Consider the following 22,052-nt stretch of genomic DNA (forward strand, 5'->3'; position numbering starts at 1 on the left):
TGGCTCACGCCTGTAATTCCAACACTTTGGGAGGCCAAGGTAGGAGGATCACTGGAGCCCAGGAATTGGAGACCAGCCGGGCAACATAGTGAGACCTTGTCTCTACCAAAAATTTAAAAAATTAGCTGGGCATGGTGGCATGCTGTCTGTCATCCCAGCGACTCTGGAGGCTGAGGCGGGAGGGTTGCTTGAGCCTGGGAGATCAAGGCTGCCGTGGGCTATAATCATGCCACTGCGCTGCACTCCAGCCGGGCAGCAGAGCCAGACTCTGTCTGGAAAAAAAAACACCAATATTATAGACATCCTTGAAGTTCTCTGTACTCTTGTCCATGTATTTCCTTAGGATAAATTTGGGGTTGTTGTGTCAAAGTATACAGGCTACATTTTGCTAGATAATGTAAAACGGACCTCCAGAAAGGTCTTCATTCTATACACCCACCAGCAGTGTGGGAGAGAACACATTTCCTCCTGACACTGGATGTGATGAGCATTCTCAGTCTTTTTCAGCCTCGTGGACAAAACAACTCATTATCTCAAATTTACAAGTATTTTCCTGTTACTTGCCATTGGTGGTTCAGCATTTGTGTTTATCTTTTCATATTCTTTGTCCATTTTTGAGTTTTCTTTCTCTACTTCTTTATTAAAGACTAAGCACATTGACCCTTTTTCAGAATTATTTGTTATAAATTTTTTTTCTGGTTTCTCAGGGGTGGTTTGCCCTGTAAGTTTTGTATTTTTAATTTTTGGCAACCAGATTTAGCAGATGTTTCCTTTATACCTTCTAAGGTATTGTGCTTTGAAGGTCCTTCCCTATCTAAAAATTATCCTAACTTTTAATATCAAATGTGGGGCGCTGGAACCCAGGTCCATACATCTGGTTGTCAGTCTGTCCAGCCTTTACCCCCACAGCTTTCAGTCATGGCTTCCAGTCAGTCGCAGCTCAAAAAGCCAGCCCCTGACTTCAAGGCCACTGCCCTGGTGGATGGTGCCTTCCAGGAGGTGAAGCTGTGGGCTACAAAGGGAAGTACGTCGTCCTCTTTTTCTACCCTCTGGACTTCATTTTTCTGTGGCCCACGGAGAACATCGTGTTCAGCAGCCATGCCGAGGATTTCCACAAGCTGGGCTGCAAAGTGCTGGGTGTCTGGGTAGACTTAGTTCACCCACCTGGCTTGGATCAACAACCCCCAGAAGTAGGGAAGCTTGGGCCCCTGAGCATCCCCCACCCGCTGATGTGATGGGAAGCTTGTCTAAGGATTACCGCGTGCTGAAAACCAATGAGGGCATTGCCTGCCCTGCCTCTTTATCATCGATGGCAAGGGTGACTTTTGCCAGATCACTGTTAATGATTTGCCTGTGGGGTGCTCCATGGATGAGGCTCTGCAGCTGGTCCAGGCCTTCCAGTACGCAGACGAGCACGGGGAAGTTTGTCCCACTGGCTGGAAGCCTGGTAGTGACGATGAAGCCCAATGTGGATGACAAGGAATACTTCTTCAAACACAACTAGGCTGGCCGATGGATAGTGAGCTTGTGCCCCTACCTGGGTACCCTGTGCTGACCCAGGAAAGGCCAGACCTGCCCCTCCAATCTTCACAGTCTGGGACCCTGGAGGGCCAGGCCAAGGCCTTCTGCTTCTACCTGGGTAAATTTTACACATTTTTGCCATTTGTTTTGGCATAGTGTGAAGTAGGAATCTAAATTTCTTTTATAAATAGTTAACCAGTTTTTGCCATATCATCATGCAATATATTTTTTCTACTAATTTGAAATTCCACTTATATGTGAAATATCCATAATATGCATTGGTTTATTTCTGGACCCTTCTGTTGTAAATCTGAATCTGTGTTCCTATGCCAGTGGCACATTCTTTGAACGACTGGAGCCACATGGTATATTCTAGACTCTGGTAGTTAAGTGCCTGCCTACTCTGCTGTCCTTCTGTTTCAAATATTTGTGGGCCATCCATTCTGCCAGATGAACTTGAACATCATTTCGTCAAATTCCAGAATAAAAACTCCATTGAGATTTTAATTAATTAATAGACATGAGTGAGCATTCTGGTCTAGTGCTATCTTGAATGGCAGTGCCTATAGTGTGTTGTCATAAAGTATACATGTTTTCTGCTGATGTCTGAGGGATGCTGTTTCTCACGTTTAGAGAGTGCTATTCCACTCCAGTTTACTCTGTGTTTTGTTGTTGTTGTTGTTGTTGTTTTGTTTTTTTCTTTTTTTCGAGATGGAGTCTTACTCTGTCGCCCAGGTTGAAGTGCAGTGGCGTAATCTCCACTCACTGCAACCTCCGCCTCCTGGGTTCAAGTGATTCTCCTGCCTCAGCCTCCTGAGTAGTTGGGATTACAGGTGCCTGCCACCATGCCGGGCTAATTTTTTTGTATTTTTAGTAGAGATGGGGTTTCACTATGTTGGCCAGGCTGGTCTTGAACTCCTGACCTCGTGATCCGCCCACTTTGGCCTCCCAAAGTGCTGGGATTACAGGCGTGAGCCACCGTGCCCGGCCTACTTTGTGTTTTTTTAAGAGATGAACGTTGAATGTTGTCAGATACTTTTTTTGGATCTATCAACACATCAACCTGTTTTTAACCCATAAATATAATTGAACTAATTCATAGGTTTCTTATTGAATACTATCCCTGAATTTCTAAAATAATCCCTACCTGATCACTGTAAACCCCTGGATTTCATATGTTTACTGTTTGGAATTTTTGTGTCTCTGCTTGTAAGTGAAACTATTCTGAATTTTCTATACTGCCTTTGCCACCTTTCGGTGTCAGAATTATATTAGCCCCATAAACTGGAAGGCCGGGTGTGGTGGCTCACACCTATAATCCCAGCACTTTGGCAGGCCAAAGTGGGCAGATCATCACGAGGTCAGGAGGTCGAGACCGCCCTGACCAACATAGTGAAACCCCGTCTCTACCAAAAATACAACAATTAGCTGGGCGTGGTGGTGTGTGCCTGTAATCCCGGTTACCCAGGAGGCTGAGGCAGAAGAATCGCTGGAACCTGGGAGGCAGAGGCTGCAGTGAGCTCAGATCGCGCCACTGCACTCCACTGTGGGCAACAGAGCGAAACTCCCGTCTCAAAAAACAAAAAAACATAAAAATAAAATAAACTGGAAAATAGCCTTCCTTTTCTTGTTTTCTACCACAGTTTATTAGATCAGGAATTATTTTTTCTATGCAGGCTTGCTAGAACTTACTGGTATGACCACTTCACCCTTATGCCTTTTTTGATCTTTGTTCTTTGACCACTTTAACTTTTAGCATAGTTTTGATCAATTTATTGATTTCCTAAGTCTTAAGACAATTTTTAAAGTCATTTATAATTTTTTTAGAAACCATTTCATTCAGATCTATTAAGCTAGAGTTGTATGAAAGTATTCTCTTACAGCTTTTGAAAAATCACTGTTCTCATTTATAATGTGTATTTGCTAAATATTGATCACATTTAGTAGAAATTTGTCTGCTTGGTTGAACTTTGACAAACCAGCTCTCTTATTTATCAATTCTATTTTGGGAGTAGGGCTTTATTTGCTTTCTAATCCATTAATTTTTGCTTTGGGCATTAATTCTTTCTCATCTTTCTGTTGGTTTTTTCCGGCTGTATTTTTTTATGATTTGGTTTTTTATTATAAAAGAAATGCTTCCTTATTGAAAAAAGTTAGGCAATACCAAAGTATATAATGTGAAAAGAGAAGTTGAACCTCCTCTTCTCACCCCAACCCCCGCCCCAGCCACAGTCCTCCTCCCTTTCCCACAGGTGATGGTAAAGATTCTGGGGAAAATTTTTCTAGAAGCTTTTCTACTTTTTCTATACATTTATGTTCACGTAGGTTTTGTTTTAAATTAAATATTTTCTGGTCTTCTATTACTGTGTAACAAGTCAGCAACAGCACTTAAACAGTAACAATCACTGTATCTTTCACAGCTGGGGGCTAACTGGGTTCAGCTAGTCGGTTCTTGTTCAAGAGCTCATGTGATTACAGTCAGGTGATGGCTGGAGCTGGAATCACCTGAAGGCTTGCTCTCTCCCACGTCTGTCTGCTGTGCTGAGAAGACCAAGGAGCTGGGGGCTGGAATGGCAGGGGTTTCTTGGACATCTCTATGTTTACGTGGTGGAAGCTGTGTTGCCCTTTTAACCTAGCTGCAGAAGCCACACGGCATCATTTCTGGCTGCATTTTACTTATCAAGACAGGCACTAAGACCTCCCAGAGTTGAAGGTTGGAAATATAGATTCCTTTTGGTTAGGTATGTCAGAGAGGTTGCAGACATGTGTTGGAACCATTATACATAGGCTTGGTTGCAACATAAGTAGGATTACTATAATGAGATTGTACATATGATTCTTTGACTTGAAATTGTATCCTGGAGTTTTGTTGTTTTTTTGTTTTGTCTTTTGTTTTGGCAGTGTCTCACTCTGTCACCCAGGCTGGAGTGCAGTGGCATGATCTCAGCTCACTGTAGCCTTAACCTCCTGGGCTCAAGCAATCCTCTCACCTCGGCCTCCCAAGTAGCTGGGACTACAGGCATGTACCACGGCACCCAGCTGATTTTTGTATTTTTGTGGACACAGGGTCTCACTGTGTTGCCCAGGCTGGTCTTGAACTCCTGAGACCAAGCCATCCACCCGCCTCAGACTCCCAAAGTGCTGGGATTACAGGCATGAGCCACCGTGCCCAGCTTTTCTATATTTCTGCAAATGTATCTACTGCATTCTTTGTTATAGTTGCATAGGTTCTGTGATATGGCTGTAACATGATTGATTTCAACTTTTCTCTATTGATGAACATTTAGGGTACACCCAGTTTTCCTGTATTTCAGATAAGAATGACTTCACTTATTCATTCTCAAGTGCTTTATTTCTTGGCAAAGCCGTTGTTGTTTAGATGTGTAAGGGGTCTTGGTTCTCCCTTGTACCTAAGGGATGGAGAATTTTCCTGAAATACTGATTAGGCCATTTTACCAAGATTTGGGGGAAGAAGGACAGAAATGTCAGTTAAGGTCACCACTTTATTTTTTTTTATTTTTATTTTTTTGAGATGAAGTCTCGCTCTGTTGCCCAGGCTGGAGTGCAATGGCACGATCTCAGCTCACTGCAACTTCCGCCTCCCAGGTTCAAGCGATTCTCCTGCCTCAGCTTCCCGATTAGCTGGGATTACAGGCATCTGCCACCATGCCTGGCTAATTTTTGTATTTTTAGTAGAGACAGGGTTTCACCATGCTGGCCAGGCTGGTTTCGAACTCCTGACCTCAGGCAATCCACCCGCCTCGGCCTCCCAAAGTGCTGGGATTACAGGCGTGAGCCACCATGCCTAGCCAGGGTCACCACTTTAGAGATCCAGAACTTTTTATTATTATTATTATTATTATTATTACTACTTTGTAAACAAATAATTTTGTTGATCTTTGTAAACAATGTGGTTATTGAATAAACAGAGAAAACTAAACTAGGTCATGAAATTTCAGAATAGTCTCTGAAATCCGACATCTGGTAAGTTTTTCTTCTAGAAGGTGATAGGGTTAGGTTTTTTTGGTTTGTTCAATTGATTTCCACTTCACAGAGCTGGTTGACCTAACTAAATGTTCATAGGAAAGAGATAAGAAAGTAAATACCCTGAATTTCAAAGGTTGTAAGGTTTATGAAAAATAGGACATTTTATTTAAACTTGTGTATTTTATTTTGTTTAGGTTGGAGTAATAGATTTTTCCCTCTACCTTAAGGATGTGCAGGATCTTGATGGTGGCAAGGAGTAAGTATTGCGTTGTACGTCACTTTTTTTTTTTTTTTTTTCTGAGACAGAGCCTGGCTTTGTTGCCCAGGCCGGAGTCCAATGACACAATCTTGGCTCACCGCAACCTCCGCCTCCCGGCTTCGAGCGATTCTTCTGCCTCGGCCTCCTGAGTAGCTGGGACTACAGGTGCGCGCCACCAAGCCCAGCTAATTTTTGTGTTTTTAGAGACAGGGTTTCACCATATTGGCCAGGCTGGTCTCAAACTCCTGACCGTGATCCGCCCGTCTCGGCCTCCCAAAGTGCTGGGATTACAGGCGTGAGCCACCGCGCCCAGCACGTCACATTTTTAATAAAATTCTGGCAAAGGCGGGTCTTTGGGCCTAGCCAAGCACCGGGTCTGCCGACGGAAATTGCCAAAGACTAGCGGAGGCCCCAAACCCGGGTGTGGTGGGGCTGGAGGGGAGGGCAGGGGTGGGGAATTTCGGCCAAAAGAGCAAATCCGGGTTGGACTGCGCGATTGGGCCCGGTAGGGGTGGGCAGGGCAGGTGATCTGCCCACCTCGGCCTCCCAAAGTGCTGGGATTACAGGTGTGTGCTACCGCACCCAGCCACAAAATATACTTTTAATGTCAAAAAAAAAAGCTGGAAATAAACTGAGTTTCTACCAGTAAGGAAAAAATTGAACTAATTATGGAACATCTGTAATATTCCACACTATGGTATATTTTGCAAACATAAGAAAGAATAAAGTAGATCTACTGGCATATTGAATGAGACTGTACTATATTGAATGAGGAAAGTATGGTGCTGAGGAGTACGTATATCCCGTTTTTGTAAACAAATAAAAAAATTCCTAGTGTTTTTGTGTATATATATATATTTTTTGAGGCAGTGTCTCACTCTGTCACCCAGGCTGGAGTGCAGTGGCGCTGTCTTGGCTCACTGCAAGTTCCGCCTCCCCAGTTCACGCCATTCTCCTGCCTCAGCCTCCCGAGTAGCTGGGACTACAGGCGCCCGCCACCACGCCCGGCTAATTTTTGTATTTTTTAGTGGAGACGGGGTTTTACCGTGTTAGCCAGGATGGTCTTGATCTCCTGACTTCGTGATCCGCCCACCTCGGCCTCCCAAAGTACTGAGATTACAGGCGTGAGCCACTATGCCCGGCCTATTTTATATCTTAATTATATGTACTATATGTATATTAAATATTCTGATTATATGCACATAGCAGGGTACTCTGGCTGGTGCAGTGGCTTATGCCTGTAATCCCAGCACTTTGGGAGGCCAAGGCGGGCAGATCACGAGGTCAGGAGATCGAGACCATCCTGACCAACATGGTGAAACCCCATCTCTACTAAAAATACAAAAAATTAGCTGGGCATGGTGGCGCACACCTTATAGTCCCAGCTACTCAGGAGGCTTAAGCAGGAGAATCACTTGAATCTAGGAGGTGGAGGTTGCAGTGAGCTGAGATCGCACCACTGTACTCCAGCCTGGTGACAGAGCAAGACCCTGTCTCAAAAAAAAAAAAAAAAAAAGATACTCCACAGGCTGTCAGTATGGGCAACCTGGGAGAGCAGAACAAGTAAAGGAAAAAAATGACAATACCAGAAAACAAATCCAGTACCTATAGCATGAACGTGTGTAGGATAATCCCCTTTTATGTGGATTACATATGTACATATGTATGTAAAGAAATTAAGAGAGCCTTACTTGCCTAATGCTCCATAGAAAAGAATAAAAAACAAATTAGGAGAACCTAACTTTAAAATGTTAAAGATCTTTTTTTTTTTTTTTTTTTTGCGACAGGGTCTCACTCTGTCACCAGGGCTAGAGTGCAGTGGCATGATCACGGCTCAGTGTAGCTCAACCTCCCGGGCCCAAGCAATCCTCCTTAGGAGGTGGAGGGAACACAGACGCACACCACCATCCCCAGCTAATTTTTGTATTTTTTTTGTAGAGACAGGGTTTCGCTATGTTGCCCAGGCTGGTCTTAAACTCCTGGGCTCACGTGATCTACCTGCCTTGGCCTTCCAAAATGCTGGGATTACAGCACTTTTTATTTTTCTTTTTCCTTTTTCTGTAGAAATGATGAGCATAAATAGTTGTGGGTTTTTTTGTTGTTTGTTTTTTGTTTTGAGACGGAGTCTCACTCTGTCGCCCAGGCTGGAGTGCAGTGGCGCGATCTCGGCTCACTGCAAGCTCTGCCTCCCGGGTTCACGCCATTCTCCTGCCTCGGCCTCCCGAGTAGCTGGGACTAGAGGCACCTGCCACCACGCCTGGCTAATTTTTTGTATTTTTAGTAGAGACGGGGTTTCACCGTGTTAGCCAGGATGGTCTCGATCTCCTGATCTCATGATCTGCCCACCTTGGCCTCCCAAAGTGCTGGGATTACAGGCGTGAGCCACCGCGCCCGACCAGTTTTGTTTTTTGTTTTTAATCCAAACTGGCCTAGACTTTAGACTGATCAGCTTTGTGTTTTGAAAAGTCCCGTGCGCGCCTTTCCTTCCGTATCATAAGGGTTATGTCGAGCCATTTGCAGGTGGCACGTTGGTATCTTCACCTTGCTTGCTCATCCTGAAACCTTGGTCTGCAGGGAGCCCACTCTCCTGGCAGCCTGGTCCTGGAGACGCTGGCTACTGTGCCCCAGGCTGGCTTTCTGTCTGTACTCTGGGGTGTGGGTGTTACTGAGCTCTTCTGTCTCTTGGTTTCTTGAAGGCATTGGTACTTCTACAAGGTGATTGGAAGATTGGGGAACAGTTACAAAGTATTAACCATTAATAAAAAAAGTTCTCCCTTCTTATGCTCCTTTTAAAAGGCATGAAAGAATTACTGATGTCCTTGATCAAAAAAATTACGTGGAAGAACTTAACCGGCACTTGAGGTAAGACTCCTTTTTTTCCCAATATGACAGTTACATACTCGGTATCCTGTCATTGTTTCATGGAACTTCTTTGAGTTGCCACGTATTTATAAATAACTTGTTTCCGAACCAAGACAAAAGGGTCATCATTCAGGCAACATTTATTTGTACAAACTGAAGAAGTATGATTTCTTCTTGATAAACTCTTGGGAAATCTTTATTCTGTGCTTTTTGCAGTTACATAATACAGAGAGGTAACTACATTAAACCTGGACTCTCCATTCCTCGCCCCACAGCCACGTGGCTGGAAATCCCTTCCTGGCAAGCACTGTTGCTGCTGGGAATCAGCACACAGCACCCAGTGCCTTAGGCCAGGAACAAAGAGTTGAAAAGCACTGGGCTAGGCCCTCCAGAGCAATGTACTAGTGATCACAGGCATCTTTATCTTGATTTTTTTTTTTTTTTGCTGGAAATCTGTGGATGTGTTTCATGAAACACTAATCCTTGGAGGTATTCGTGGGGAATGTGGAGAGACATGTTATTCCCTTTGAGTCCCCTCTAGAGAGTACATTGCACATTACAGTTCTCTGTAGGGGCCGCCTCTCTGGCCCCAAAAGCCAGGTGAAGAAGCTGGCATGTTCCTCCCAGTGTAGTTAGGGACACATCGCTCTGGGGCTGTTTTTACTTTTCTTTTTTTTTTTTTTTGACAGGGTCTCACTCTGTTGCCCAGGCTGAAGTGTAGTGGCGTGATCTTGGCTCACTGTAGCCTTGAATTCCCAGGCTCAAGCAATTGATTCTCCCACCTCAGCCTCCTAAGTAGCTGGGACTACAAGCACACGTCACCCCTCCTGGCTAATTTTTGTATTTTTTGTAGAGACAGCGCTCCGCCATGTTGCCCAGACTGGTCTCAAACTCCTGGGCTCAAGCAATCCTCCCACCTTAGCCGCCCAAAGTGCTAGAATTACAGGCGTGAGCCACCACACCCAGCCTGGGGCTCTTCTTAACTGTGATGTTGGCTATTTTTTGAAAGTTTTTTGGTTGATTCCTAGTTTATTGAGAGTATTTATAAGAAATAGATATTGAATTTTATCAAATACCTTTTAGTGTCCATTAAAGTAATCATGGTTTTCATCCCTTAATCTACTGATGTGGTGTATTTTATTAATAGACTTCTTCATACTGGACCATTCCTGTATCACAGGAATAAACTCCAATTGATCATAATATTTTTTATTATGATTTTTTGAGACAAGGTCTTACTCTGTCACCCAGGCTGGAGTGCAGTGGTACAATCGTGGCTCACTGCAGCCTCCACCTCCCTGGGCTCAGGTGATTTGCCCACCTCAGCCTCCCAAGTAGCAGGAACTACAGGCATGCATCACTACAGCTGGCTAATTTTTTGTATTTTTTGTAGAGACAGGGTCTCACTTTGTTGCCCAAGGTGGTCTCAAACTCTTGGCCTCAAGCAATCCTCCCTGGTTAGCCTCCCAACTGCTGGGTTATAGGCATGAGCCACCTCGCCCAGCCAGGATCATAGTTTTAATAATTCAATTATCCTTTTAACATGTAACCTGGCTGGGTGTGGTGGCTCACACCTGTAATCCCAACACTTTGGGAGGCCGACGTGGGTGGATCACCTGAGGTTGGGAGTTCAAGACCAACATGGAGAAACCCCATCTCTACTAAAAATACAAAATTAGGCAGGTATGGTGGCACATGCCTGTAATCCCAGTTACTCGAGAGGCTGAGGCAGGAGAATCACTTGAACCTGGGAGACGGAGGTTGCAGTGAGCTGAGACTGAACCATTGCACTCCAGCCTGGGCAACAAGAGCGAAACTCCATCTCAAAAAAAAAAAAAAAAAAAAGTAACCTGACTTGCTGAAATTTTATAGTTATCTTTCTCCGCCATCATGTCAGGGTTATGTAGCATTGCAAAATGAATTAGTAAGCTTTTCCTTATGCCTGGGAACAGCTAGCTTCTAGATCATGGGCATTATTTGCCCCTTGCGAATATGAAGCAGCCAGGCGTGGTGACTCACGATTGTAATCCCAGCACTTTGGGAGGCCGAGGCAGATGGATTACCTGAGATCAGGAGTTCAAGATCAACCTGGCTAACATGGTGAAACCCCATCTCTACTAAAAATACAAAAATTAACCGGCATGGTGGCAGGCATCTGTAGTCCTAGCTACCCGAGGCTGAGGCAAGAGAATCACTTGAACCTGGGAGGCAGAGGTTGTAGTGAGCCAAGATTGCACCACTGCACTCCAGCCTGGGTGACAGAGTGAGACTCTGTCTCAAAAAAAAATTTATGAAGCTCAAAGCATTTATGAGGCAATACGTTGCTAGCTTTTCAGTTTTTACTTAGTTGTTAGTTCATCTAGGTTTTCTTTTGAGGATATATCTTTCGTCATATATTTTTTTTTAGACGGAGTTTTGCTCTGTCGCCCAGGCTGGAGTGCAGCAGCACAATCTCGGCTCACTGCAAGCTCTGCCTCCCAGGTTCACGCCATTCTCCTGCCTCAGCCTCTCGAGTAGCTGGAACTACAGGCACCCGCCACCACACTTGGCTAATTTTTTGTATTTTTAGTAGAAACTGGGTTTCACTGTGTTAGCCAGGATGGTCTCGATCTCCTGACCTTGTGATCCACCCACCTCGGCCTCCCAAAGTGCTGGGATTGCAGGTGTGAACCACCGCGCCTGGCCAGTCATTTACATTTTTATTTATTTTTATTTTTATATTTTATTTTATTTATTTATTTATTTTTTGAGACGGAGTCCTGTTCTGTTGCCCAGGCTGGAGTGCAGTGGCATGATCTCCACTAACTGCAAGCTTCGCCTCCCATGCCCTTGTGATCCGCCTGCCTCAGCCTCCCAAAGTGCTGGGATTACAGGCGCAAGCCACCGCGTGAGGCCTATATTTTTAAGAAAAATATAAAATTTGGGATACTTTCTAAATTATCAAGTTGGCACAGAATTGACAATTGTATACTCTTAAAACTTTCCATTCCCAAGCCGGGCGCGGTGGCTCAAGCCTGTAATCCCAGCACTTTGGGAGGCTGAGGCGGGCGGATCACGAGGTCAGGAGATCGAGACCATCCTGGCTAACACGGTGAAACCCCGTCTCTACTAAAAACACAAAAAATTAGCCGGGCGTGTTGGTGGGCGCCTGTATTCCCAGCTACTCGGGAGGCTGAGGCAGGAGAATGGCGTGAACCCAGGAGGTGGAGGTTGCGGTGAGCCGAGATCGCGCCACTGTACTCCAGCCTGGGGGACAGAGAAAGACTCCGTCTCAAAAAAAAAAAAAACAAAAACAAAAAAAAAAACTTTCCATTCCCTCTGTATCTTTTGGTTTTTTTCCCTTTTTCATTTTGTGTCTTTGTATTTTTATATTTGTCTCCCGGTTCCTAAGCCTTGGTTCATTAGCCTTGCTAAGTTTATTTCTTTGTCCCCCACTCACTGGCAACAGGGACTGGTCTTTGGCAGCATGGCCTGTTGCCCAGAAGTACAGACTCTAGATCCAGATTCCCTGGGTTCAGATGCCAGCACCCCTTTGTAGACACGTGAACTTGAGTGAATTCTTTTATATAAAATTATGGCTGCCTTGTCTGTAAAATAGGCTAACAATAGGATATACCTCATTGAATTGTGGGGAAGATTAAATGAGTTGATGTATTTAAAGTGCTTAGAGGCCAGGTGTGGAAGCTCATGCTTGTAATCTCAGCAGTTTGGGAGGCTGGGGCAGGCGGAGGTTCACCTGAGCCCAGGAGTTCAAGATCAGCCTGGGCAACATAGTGAAACCCCACCTCCACAAACAATACAAAAATTAGCTGGGCCTGGTGGCAAGGTGGGAGGCCAAGGTGGGAGGATCATGAGCCTTGGAGGTTGAGGCTGCAGTGAGCCATGATCACACCGCTGCACTCCAGCCTGGGTGACAGAGCAAGACCCTGTTTCAAAAACAAACAAACAAAAAGTAGTATATATTGTTAAAGAATATTTTTTAAATGGGGAAGGTGTAAAAGGGATTTAAAAACACCTTGGGGCCGGGCGCAGTGGCTCACGCCTGTGATCCCAGCACTTTGGGAGGCCGAGGCGGGCGGATCACGAGGTCAAGAGATCGAGACCATCCCGGCTAACACAGTGAAACCCCGTCTCTACTAAAAATACAAAAAATTAGCCGGGCGTGTGGACGGGCGCCTGTGGTCCCAGCTATTTGGGAGGCTGAGGCAGGAGAATCACTTGAATCCAGGAGGTGGAGGTTCCAGTGAGTTGAGCTCGCGCCACTGCACTCCAGACCAGGCAACAGAACAAGACTGTGTCTCAAAACAAACAAAAAAAACACCTTGAATCCTTCTACCCAAAAATACTAATACCTTGTTAATGAATTTTACTTTAGGTATATGACTGCCAACACATTTTGGTTTCTATCACCATTTGTGTTGGGAGAAAAAAATTCTCTTTCCAGATGACTAAAAAAGAAATAGGCCGGGCACAGTGGCTCATGCCTGTAATCCCAGCACTTTGGGAAGCCAAGGTGGGCAGCCTCACCTGAGGTCAGGAGTTCGAGACCAGCCTGGCCAACGTGGTGAAACCCCGTCTCTACTAAAAATACAAAAAAATTAGCCGGGTGCAGTGGCACGCACCTGTAGTCTAGGCTATTCGGGAGGCTGAGGCTGGAGAATCGCTTGAACCTGGGAGGCAGAGGTTGCAGTGAGCCAAGATCACTCCACTGCACTCTAGTCTGAGTGACAGAACAAGACTTCGCCTCAAAATAAGAAAGATTAAATTTTAGGGATAAAACTTACTGAAAAGTATGTCACAAATGTATATTTAGAATTCTCATCTTCTCTGAGTTAATTGGAGACCCTCTGCCTTTCCATTTCATACAGGAAATCTAGGAATCTCTCTTACTATTTACAGATTGAGAAAACAGTCAGCTTTTATAAGTTTATGTTTACCTAATATTCTTATTTTCTACAGCTGCACAGTTGGGGATCTTCAAACCAAGATAGATGGCTTGGAAAAGACTAATTCAAAGCTTCAAGAAGAGGTTTGTAAGTTTTATTGAAATTTTTAGACAAAACAGAATGACCCAAGGTTAAAAGAAATGGTGTAGTCGGTCTGTGATAGCAGAGCTTCCTGCTGGTAGGAAGGGGACTTGCTAGCCTCCAGCTGCCCCACGTGGGACAGGAGAATGTCTGTGTTCTGCCCTGTCCCAGGCTCCCAATGAGACACTGCAGCTGATCACGAGCTAGTTCTAAGTGACTTAGATTTTATCACCTCAGAGTCATCCCATAGAAGGAAATTGTTCTTTGGAAAAGCCCAGCTTGTGTTGTGGAAGTGCCATGTCTTCCTCTTTTTCTGCCCTTCCCATGATGCCTTGTGCCTCCCTGCTGCCCCAGAAAGCACAGACTCTGTCATAAGGAATAAGTATCCTAGCCCAGCCCTTCTGCTTTGGCCTCAGGAGCATGCAACCAGCCTCCCCACAGTGCGGTCTTTCTCTGCTTTCTCACTAGGAAGAGAGAATGAAAGGACAGGACAAAGGAGGGCTGAGCCGAGGAAGAGAGCTTGCTGCCAGCTGCCCGGCAGTCTCCTTGGTGGACACATCTTGTCTCCTGTTAGCAGGAGGGGGGTGCTCAGCCCTTCTGAGGCTTTCCACAGGTAGCAGTCCCCGGCTGCCCAGGCCTCCCACCTAGAAGGACAAGGGCTCTGAGAGGGGCTTGAGAAGGAACACCTCCACGGCATGGAGGTGGGTTACAGCAGAGAGGAGAGCCTGAGCCCATCTCTGTAATGAGGGACCCCGTGTAAGGCTCCCTTAAAGCTGACTGCTCCCTCCTGAGGCGCCAGCCCTGAAAGGCTTTCAGGAAAGGAGCTCAGATTTGTGTGAGCAGAAGGAACTTCAAGACAGTGTCATAGATGGGGGTGTCATAGGAGAAACTTCATGGAACTTAGGAGTGGAGGCTTCACAGTCACCTTGGTAGGCAGGGCTTTGAGCGTCACTTTTCTCACCTCCAAATTAGGTAATAATACATACTTTACACTACTGTTGCAAAGATTAAGACTAGTATCTTGTAAGTGTGCTTAGGACAACACTTGCCACGTGGGAGCACTCGAGTTGTTTGATTTTAGAACAAGCAGATTCACTGCATCTCAGTCAAGATGGCGTGCTTTGATGAAGCTCCACTTTAGCTTTTGGAACTAAGCAGAGTTATATGGAGTTTTTCTGCTTTTTGAGACAGGGTCTCACTCTGTCACCCAGGCTGGAGTGCAGTGGCGCAATCATAGCTTACTGTAACCTCAGACTCCTGGGCTCAAGAGACCCTCCTGCCTCAACCTCCCAGTAGCTGGGACTACAGGTACACACCACCAACACCCGGCTAATTTTTTAACTTTTTGTAGAGACGGGGTCTCGCTTTGTTGTTCAGACTGGTCTCAAACTCCTAGGCTAAAGTGACCCACCCACCTTGGCCTCCCAAAGTGCTAGGATTACAGACACTGAGCCCAGCTTTGGTTATGTTTTCTTTTTTCTTTCTTTCTTTTTTTTTTTTTTTTGAGACAGAGTCTTGCTCTGTCTCCCAGGCTGGTGTGCAGTAGTGATGTGATCTGCGCTCACTGCAAGCTCCCAAGCTCCGCCTCCCGGGTTCACGCCATTCTCCTGCCTCAGCCTCCCGAGTAGCTGGGACTACAGGCGCCTGCCACCACGCCCGGCTAATTTTTTTTTTTTTTTTTTTGGTATTTTTAGTAGAGACGGCATTTCACCATGTTGGCCAGGATGGTCTCAATCTCCTGACCTTGTGATCTGCCCACCTTGGCCTCCCAAAATGCTGGGATTACAGGCGTGAGCCACCGCGCTCAGCCAGGTTATGTTTTCTTTAAAGGCAAATGATTGTAATAGAAAATGTGCTTCAGGCAGGTGTGGTGGCTCATGCCCGTAAATCCCAGCTCTTTGGGAGGCCAAGGCGGAAGGCTTGCTTGAGCCCAGGAGTTTGAGACCAGCCTGGGCAACATGGCAACACCCTGTCTCCACAAAAAATTTAAAAGTTAGGTGTGGTGACACACACCTGTACTCCCAGCTACTTGGGAAGCTGAGGTGAGAGGATCACTTGAGCCTAGGAGTTGGAGGCTGCAGTGAGACAGAGTAACACCCTGTCTCAATTTAAAAAACAAAGAAATGTGCTTAGTGAAAAGCATAGCCCTCTTCAGGGTGTGCTCTCTGCATCTCCAGAGAGCGGAGTGGGAATTAGCTTATGGTTTTTGCCTGCTTCTTCCCTTTGAGCAACTAACACGCCCTTTAAAGCCTTGAGGTTTCTTTTTTGGGGCACAGCAGTTATGTGTAGAAACCCCAGGCCTGGGTTCTGAGTCTAAGTGGAGAGTAATTCTCAGGGGGTTTAGACACTGTTGACAGAGAAAGTGAGGAGTTCAGTGCTTTGAGGTCCCTCCACTAGTGAATGATGCCGAGAGCCAGCCACGCACCAAGGACAGAGATCTTGCTTCTGTCTCCCCAGGTGCACCTTCCTCTCTGCAAGCTGTGTGATGAGGCTGGAATGAGGAGGGGTTGGTTGGTGCGTTTACTCATCTGCCTTGCCTCTTGCGACAGCCTCTCAGGCAGGTCCCTGACAGCGTCCTGCTTCTCTATGCTTTTCCCTCAGCCATGAGAAGTCCTTCCAGGGGAAGAAGAGGTCCTCTTGGGCATGTCTTCAATGATTTGTTTTTTATTCCTCCCTGCAAATTCTTTAATTCTCCCTCTAGTGATTTAAATATACTTTTACTGATCATTAGCTAGAAAAACTGGAAAGAAAGAAGAGTCAGGAAAAAAGCCCATAACCCCTTTACTAAGTGACAACTATTCTTGTCATTTTATTATTTGATTTGTATTGTTCCCAACTTTTCTTTTTTCTTTTTCGAGACAGGCTGTGGCTTTGTCACCCAGGCTGGAGTGCAGTGGCATGATCTCAGCTCACTGAAACCTCCGCCTCCTGGGCTCAAGCCATCCTTCCACCTCAGCCTCCTAAGTAGCTGGGATTACAGGCATGAGACATCACACCTGGCTGATTTTTGTCTTTTTTGTAGAGATGGGGTTTCACCATGTTGCCCAGGCTGGTCTCGAACTCCTGGGCTCAAGCAGTCCACCCACCTCAGCCTCCCAAAGTGCTGGAATTACAGGTGCGAGCCACTGTACCCGGCCACTCCATCTTTTCTTAAGCATTTTTAACCTAGTTGATTTTTTTTTAATACAGGTGAGAGCATACCATATAACCTTTTTTCCTTATTAGTATTATATCTTAAGTATGTTCTCAAGTGATTAAAAGCTTTTGTAAACATTTTATTGACTACATATTTGTTTTATGCTTCCACTATGATTTAACTATTTCCCTAATAGTGAACATTCAGGCTGTTTCTAATTTTTTGTGTCTATAAATCTTCATCCACATTAAGCAGTATGCTGTCATTTTTGTAGAGGGAGAAAATCTGGAGAGGGCAGAGATGGCTAGGGGCAAGGGCAAGGAGAGATTTTACTACATACATTTTCATGTCTTTGGAATTTGGAACCATGTATTATTACCTATTGAAAACAAGGAAATAAAATATCAAACCTGTGAACATACATTGTCAACTGTGAAGATGCCAAATTAATGTTTTTAATTTGAACAATAAGATTAATTTTGATGTTAAGAACTGTAAAATTTTCCTTAATCAGCTTTCAGCTGCAACAGACCGAATTTGTTCACTTCAAGAAGAACAGCAGCAGTTAAGAGAACAAAATGAATTAATTCGAGAAAGAAGTGAAAAGAGTGTAGAGGTGAGAAATTGACCTTACAGTTGGGCAGCGTGTTCCTCACTCAGACACACCTATTGTCAATCTCAAGCTCATGGCTTAAGAACAACCCAGTCTTCAGAATGCAAAGGTGCCTTGCTTATGTCAGAAAGTGCCTCTCACCACCATCCCTGCCCACATCACTCTCAGACCACCTGGATCACTTGGACGGGGACTCCCTGCCTGGCCTGTGGGCCTTTGCATGCCAAAGTTCCTACTTGTTCTTCAGCATCCACTCACCTGCCGTGTCTTCCATGATGTCATCCCAGGGGCTGTGGGCAGGCCTGGGCCATCCTCCTGTATTCCCATTGCTCTTTGTGTCTTTCCATGATACAGTCCGTTCGCTGTTTTGTAGAATTGTTGGCTTGCAGCTCTGTCACATGATGACTTGAGGATAGAAACCATATCTCGGCCGGGCGCAGTGGCTGACGCCTGTAATCCCAGCACTTTGGGAGGCCGAGGCGGGCGGATCACGAGGCCAGGAGATCGAGACCATCCTGGCTAAGACAGTGAAACCCCGTCTCTACTAAAAATACAAAACAATTAGCCGGGCGTGGTGGCGGGCACCTGTAGTCCCAGCTACTTGGGAGGCTGAGGCAGGAGAATGGTGTGAACCCAGGAGGGGGAGCTTGCAGTGAGCCGAGATCACGCCACTGCACTCTAGCCTGGGCGACAGAGCGAGACTCTGTCTCAAAAAAAAAAAAAAAGAGAAAAAGACCATATCTGATTCACTTCTAAATTCACTCAGTGCTGAAAACATGTTCATAAGTACTGGATGATGGGTTGAATGAGGGTTTTTCCCACGAACAGACCCTTGTTCTGTTTTTTGTTGTTGTTGTTGTTGTTGTTTTTGTTTGTTTGTTCTTGAGACGGAGTTTTGCTCTGTCGCCCAGGCTGGAGTGCAGTGGCACGATCTCAGCTCACTGCAAGCTCCTCCTCCCGGGTTCACACCATTCTCCTGCCTCAGCTTCCCGAGTAGCTGGGACTAGAGGCACCTGCCGCCATGCCTGGCTAATTTTTTTGATATTTTTAGTAGAGACGGGGTTTCATCGTGTTAGCCAGGACGGTCTCGATCTCCTGACTTCATGATCCACCCACCTCGGCCTCCCAAAGTGTTGGGATTACAGGCATGAGCCACTGCACACGGCCAAGTCTTGTTCTGTTTTAAAGAAAATTAAATTGCGTTATGAATGTAACTTTTTTTGAAACAGAGTCTTGCTCTCTGTCACCCAGGCCGGAATGCAGTGGCGTGATCTTAGCTCACTGCAACCTCCACCTCCTGGATTCAAGCGATTTTCCTGCCTCAGCCTCCCGAGTAGCTGGAATTATAGGCACATGCCACCACACCCGACTGATTTTTGTATTTTTATTAGAGACAGGGTTTCACCATGTTGGCCAGGCTGATGTCAAACTCCTGACCTCAAGTGATCCTCCTCCCCCGGCCTCCCAAAGTGCTGGGATTACAGGCATAAGCAACCACACCCAGCCTATGAACTTAACTTTTCAAATATCTGTTGACTTATTCTCATTCTTCTTTTTTTTTGGGATGGAGTCTTGCTCTGTCACCCAGGCTGGAGTGCAGAGGTGCAATCTTGGCTCACTGCAAGCTCCGCCTCCTGGGTTCATGCCATTCTCCTGCCTCAGCCTCCCGAGTGGCTGGGACTACAGGCGCCCACCACCACGCCTGGCTAATTTTTTGTATCTTTAGTGGAGACAAGGTTTCACCGTGTTAACCAGGATGGTCTCGATCTCCTGGCCTCGTGATCCGCCCACCTCGGCCTCCCAAAGTGCTGGGATTATAGGCGTGAGCCACCGCGCCTGGCCAAATTTTAACCTTTTTCTACCATGCTTAAAAAATAAACATTACCTTACATTTTTTTAAATTGTGGTATATTTTGAAATTACTTCATAATTAGCTTGCTTTCCATAAGCAAACAATTCCTCTTGGTGTCCTTGTTTGATACAGATAACAAAACAGGATACCAAAGTTGAGCTGGAGACTTACAAGCAAACTCGGCAAGGCCTGGATGAAATGTATAGTGATGTGTGGAAGCAGCTAAAAGAGGAGAAGAACGTCCGGTTGGTGAGTGTGCAAGACCGAGTGTCTTTAGAAAGAGTCTCCCAGTAGCCCTCTAAGTTAATTCTGTCAACACTTTTCATAGACGGGCTTAACCGTCCTGATGCTCATGGGAAGTCAGAAGCTGTTCATTAAAAAAATTTTTTTTTTTTTTTTTTTTTTTGAGACAGAGTCTCGCTGTTGCCCAGGCTGGAGTGCAGTGGCGCGATCTCGGCTCACTGCAGGCTCCGCTCCCCGGGGTTCCCGCCATTCTCCTGCCTCAGCCTCCCGAGTAGCTGGGACTACAGGCGCCCGCCACCATGCCCGGCTAATTTTTTTTCTGTATTTTTAGTAGAGACGGGGTTTCACTGTGTTAGCCAGGATGGTCTCGATCTCCTGACCTCCTGATCCGCCCGCCTCGGCCTCCCAAAGTGCTGGGATTACAGGCGTGAGCCACCACACCCGGCCTTAAAAAAAAATTTTTTTAAGTCTGTGGTTACAACTCAGTTGTGCATTGTCACTTATATTTTTTCCCATTTTATAAATCTTTATTTTTTGTTTGTTTGTTTGTTTGTTTGTTTGTTTTTTCAAGATGGAGTCTCTCTCTGTTGCCCAGGCTGGAGTACAGTGGCACAATCTCAGCCCACTGCAACCTCTGCCTCCTGGGTTCAAGGAGTTCTCTGCCTCAGCCTCCCAAGTAGCTGGGATTGCAGGCACCCGCCACCATGCCTAGCTAATTTTTTGGTTTCTGGGGTTTTTTTTGAGATGGAGTTTCACTCTTGTGGCCCAGGCTAGAGTGCAATGGCGCGATCTCGGCTCACTGCAACCTGTGCCTCCCAGGTTCAAGCAATTCTCCTGCCTCAGCCTCCGGAGTAGCTGGGACTACAGGCATACACCACCATGCCTGGCTAATATTTGTGTTTTTAGTAGAGACGGGGTTTCACCATGTTAGCCAGGATGGTCTCGATCTCCTGACCTCGTGATCCGCCCGCCTCAGCCTCCCAAAGTGCTGGGATTACAGGCCTGAGCCACCGCGCCCGGCCAGTTTTTGTATTTTTAGTAGAAACGGGGTTTCACCATCTTGGCCAGGCTGGCCTTGAACTCCTGACCTTGTGATCCACCTGCCTTGGCTTCCCAAAGTGCTGGGATTACAGGCATGAGCCACTGCGCCCGGCCATTTTATAAATCTTTTACAGGGATTGCCATGAGACCAGATTAATGTTTTCTTTGACAATACGGTTCTCTCAGTCATAACCTCTGGCCTATTTATTTCCACTCAACCTGTGCATCAGTGACCAGAGTTACTTGTAAACACTGTTTTGTGCCTGCTTTATTCTTTGCTTCTTTGCATGGATGCAGGGAAACATGTCCTGGGTCAGGACAGAACCATTTCAAAATGGTTGCACTTTTGTTGCTATAAACTAGCAAACCATTCCAGAAATTCTAACATTGCACTATCAGATCCCTTCCAGCACTCAAACGAGACAGATATTCTTTGAGAACATGCGTTCTGATCTGTGGGTATGGAAAACATGGTTGCTGGAACCTAGGCTCATCCTGCCACTGACCAGCTTTCTGTTGACTTGATGTGGAGCCAGCTTTAACCGTGCAGTGAGGAAGAGGGGAAACACTACCTAATCCTGCTCCAGACAGACTCTTTTCAATCTCCCTAAGCTATTCTCACCTTCAGTTTGTTCGTTTTGTTTTGGTTTGTTTTTTTCTTTAAGACAGTCTCACCCTGTCACCCAGGCTGGAGTGCGATGGTGGTGTGATTTCGGCACATTGCAACCTCCGCCTCCCGGATTCAAGCAATCCTCCTGCCTCAGCCTCCTGAGTAGCTGGGATTACAGGCACCTGCCACCATACCCAGCTAATTTTTGTATTTTTAGTAGAGATGGGGTTTTGCCATGTTGGCCAGGCTGCTCTCAAACTCCTGGCCTCAAGTGATCCGCCCGCCTCAGCCTCCCAAAGTGCTGATTACAGGCATGAGTCACCGCGCCCAGCCTTCAGTTTGTATTTTAAGCATTACCTGAGATTCAACCCCAGTTAAATACATTTCTGTGATCTATTTTAATAACATTTTCCTTGTAAATATCCTTTTAAGGAACTGGAAAAAGAACTGGAGTTACAAATTGGAATGAAAACCGAAATGGAAATTGCAATGAAGTTACTGGAAAAGGACACCCACGAGAAGCAGGACACGCTAGTTGCCCTCCGCCAGCAGCTGGAAGAAGTCAAAGCGATTAATTTACAGATGTTTCACAAAGCTCAGGTGGGAGTTGGCTTTGTGTCCATAGCACAGCCTGGTTTCTGCTGCTCGCCAGTCTCGAGTCATTCTTCTCACAGCATGAGCGAGTAGACACACAGAGCCCCTCGTATGTGTCAGACCTGCTCCTAGGACCTATTATGATTTTGATCCTCATGGCAGTCCCTGAGAAATGGGGGGAAATGTAAGTGACAAGGCAGAGCCAAGTCACTAAGTCACATGCCTCTGGTGACATAGCTCCTAAGGGGAGACGTGGGTCTTTTTAACCCAAACCCAAACTTTGTTCATCCACCTTCACTGTCCCTCC

General features: G+C 45.9%; 1 protein-coding gene and 1 pseudogene across 2 annotated transcripts in view; both read left to right on the forward strand.

Annotated features, from left to right (window-relative positions):
• RUFY1 (RUN and FYVE domain containing 1) overlaps window positions 1-22,052 on the forward strand; it is a 59,987-nt gene that overhangs the window by 19,830 nt on the left and 18,105 nt on the right. For both annotated transcript variants that reach the window (XM_032158853.2, XM_032158854.2), the window contains exons 6-11: window positions 5,703-5,764; window positions 8,564-8,629; window positions 13,589-13,658; window positions 17,307-17,408; window positions 19,390-19,506; window positions 21,584-21,751. In XM_032158853.2, coding sequence (XP_032014744.1) covers window positions 5,703-5,764; window positions 8,564-8,629; window positions 13,589-13,658; window positions 17,307-17,408; window positions 19,390-19,506; window positions 21,584-21,751 — 585 coding nt within the window. The remainder of the gene's footprint in view (window positions 1-5,702; window positions 5,765-8,563; window positions 8,630-13,588; window positions 13,659-17,306; window positions 17,409-19,389; window positions 19,507-21,583; window positions 21,752-22,052) is intronic.
• On the forward strand, window positions 322-1,504 carry LOC116471939 (peroxiredoxin-2-like; annotated as a pseudogene).

Source organism: Hylobates moloch, unplaced genomic scaffold (genome assembly GCF_009828535.3).
Source record: "Hylobates moloch isolate HMO894 unplaced genomic scaffold, HMol_V3 SCAFFOLD_6, whole genome shotgun sequence".
Classification (NCBI taxonomy): domain Eukaryota; kingdom Metazoa; phylum Chordata; class Mammalia; order Primates; family Hylobatidae; genus Hylobates; species Hylobates moloch.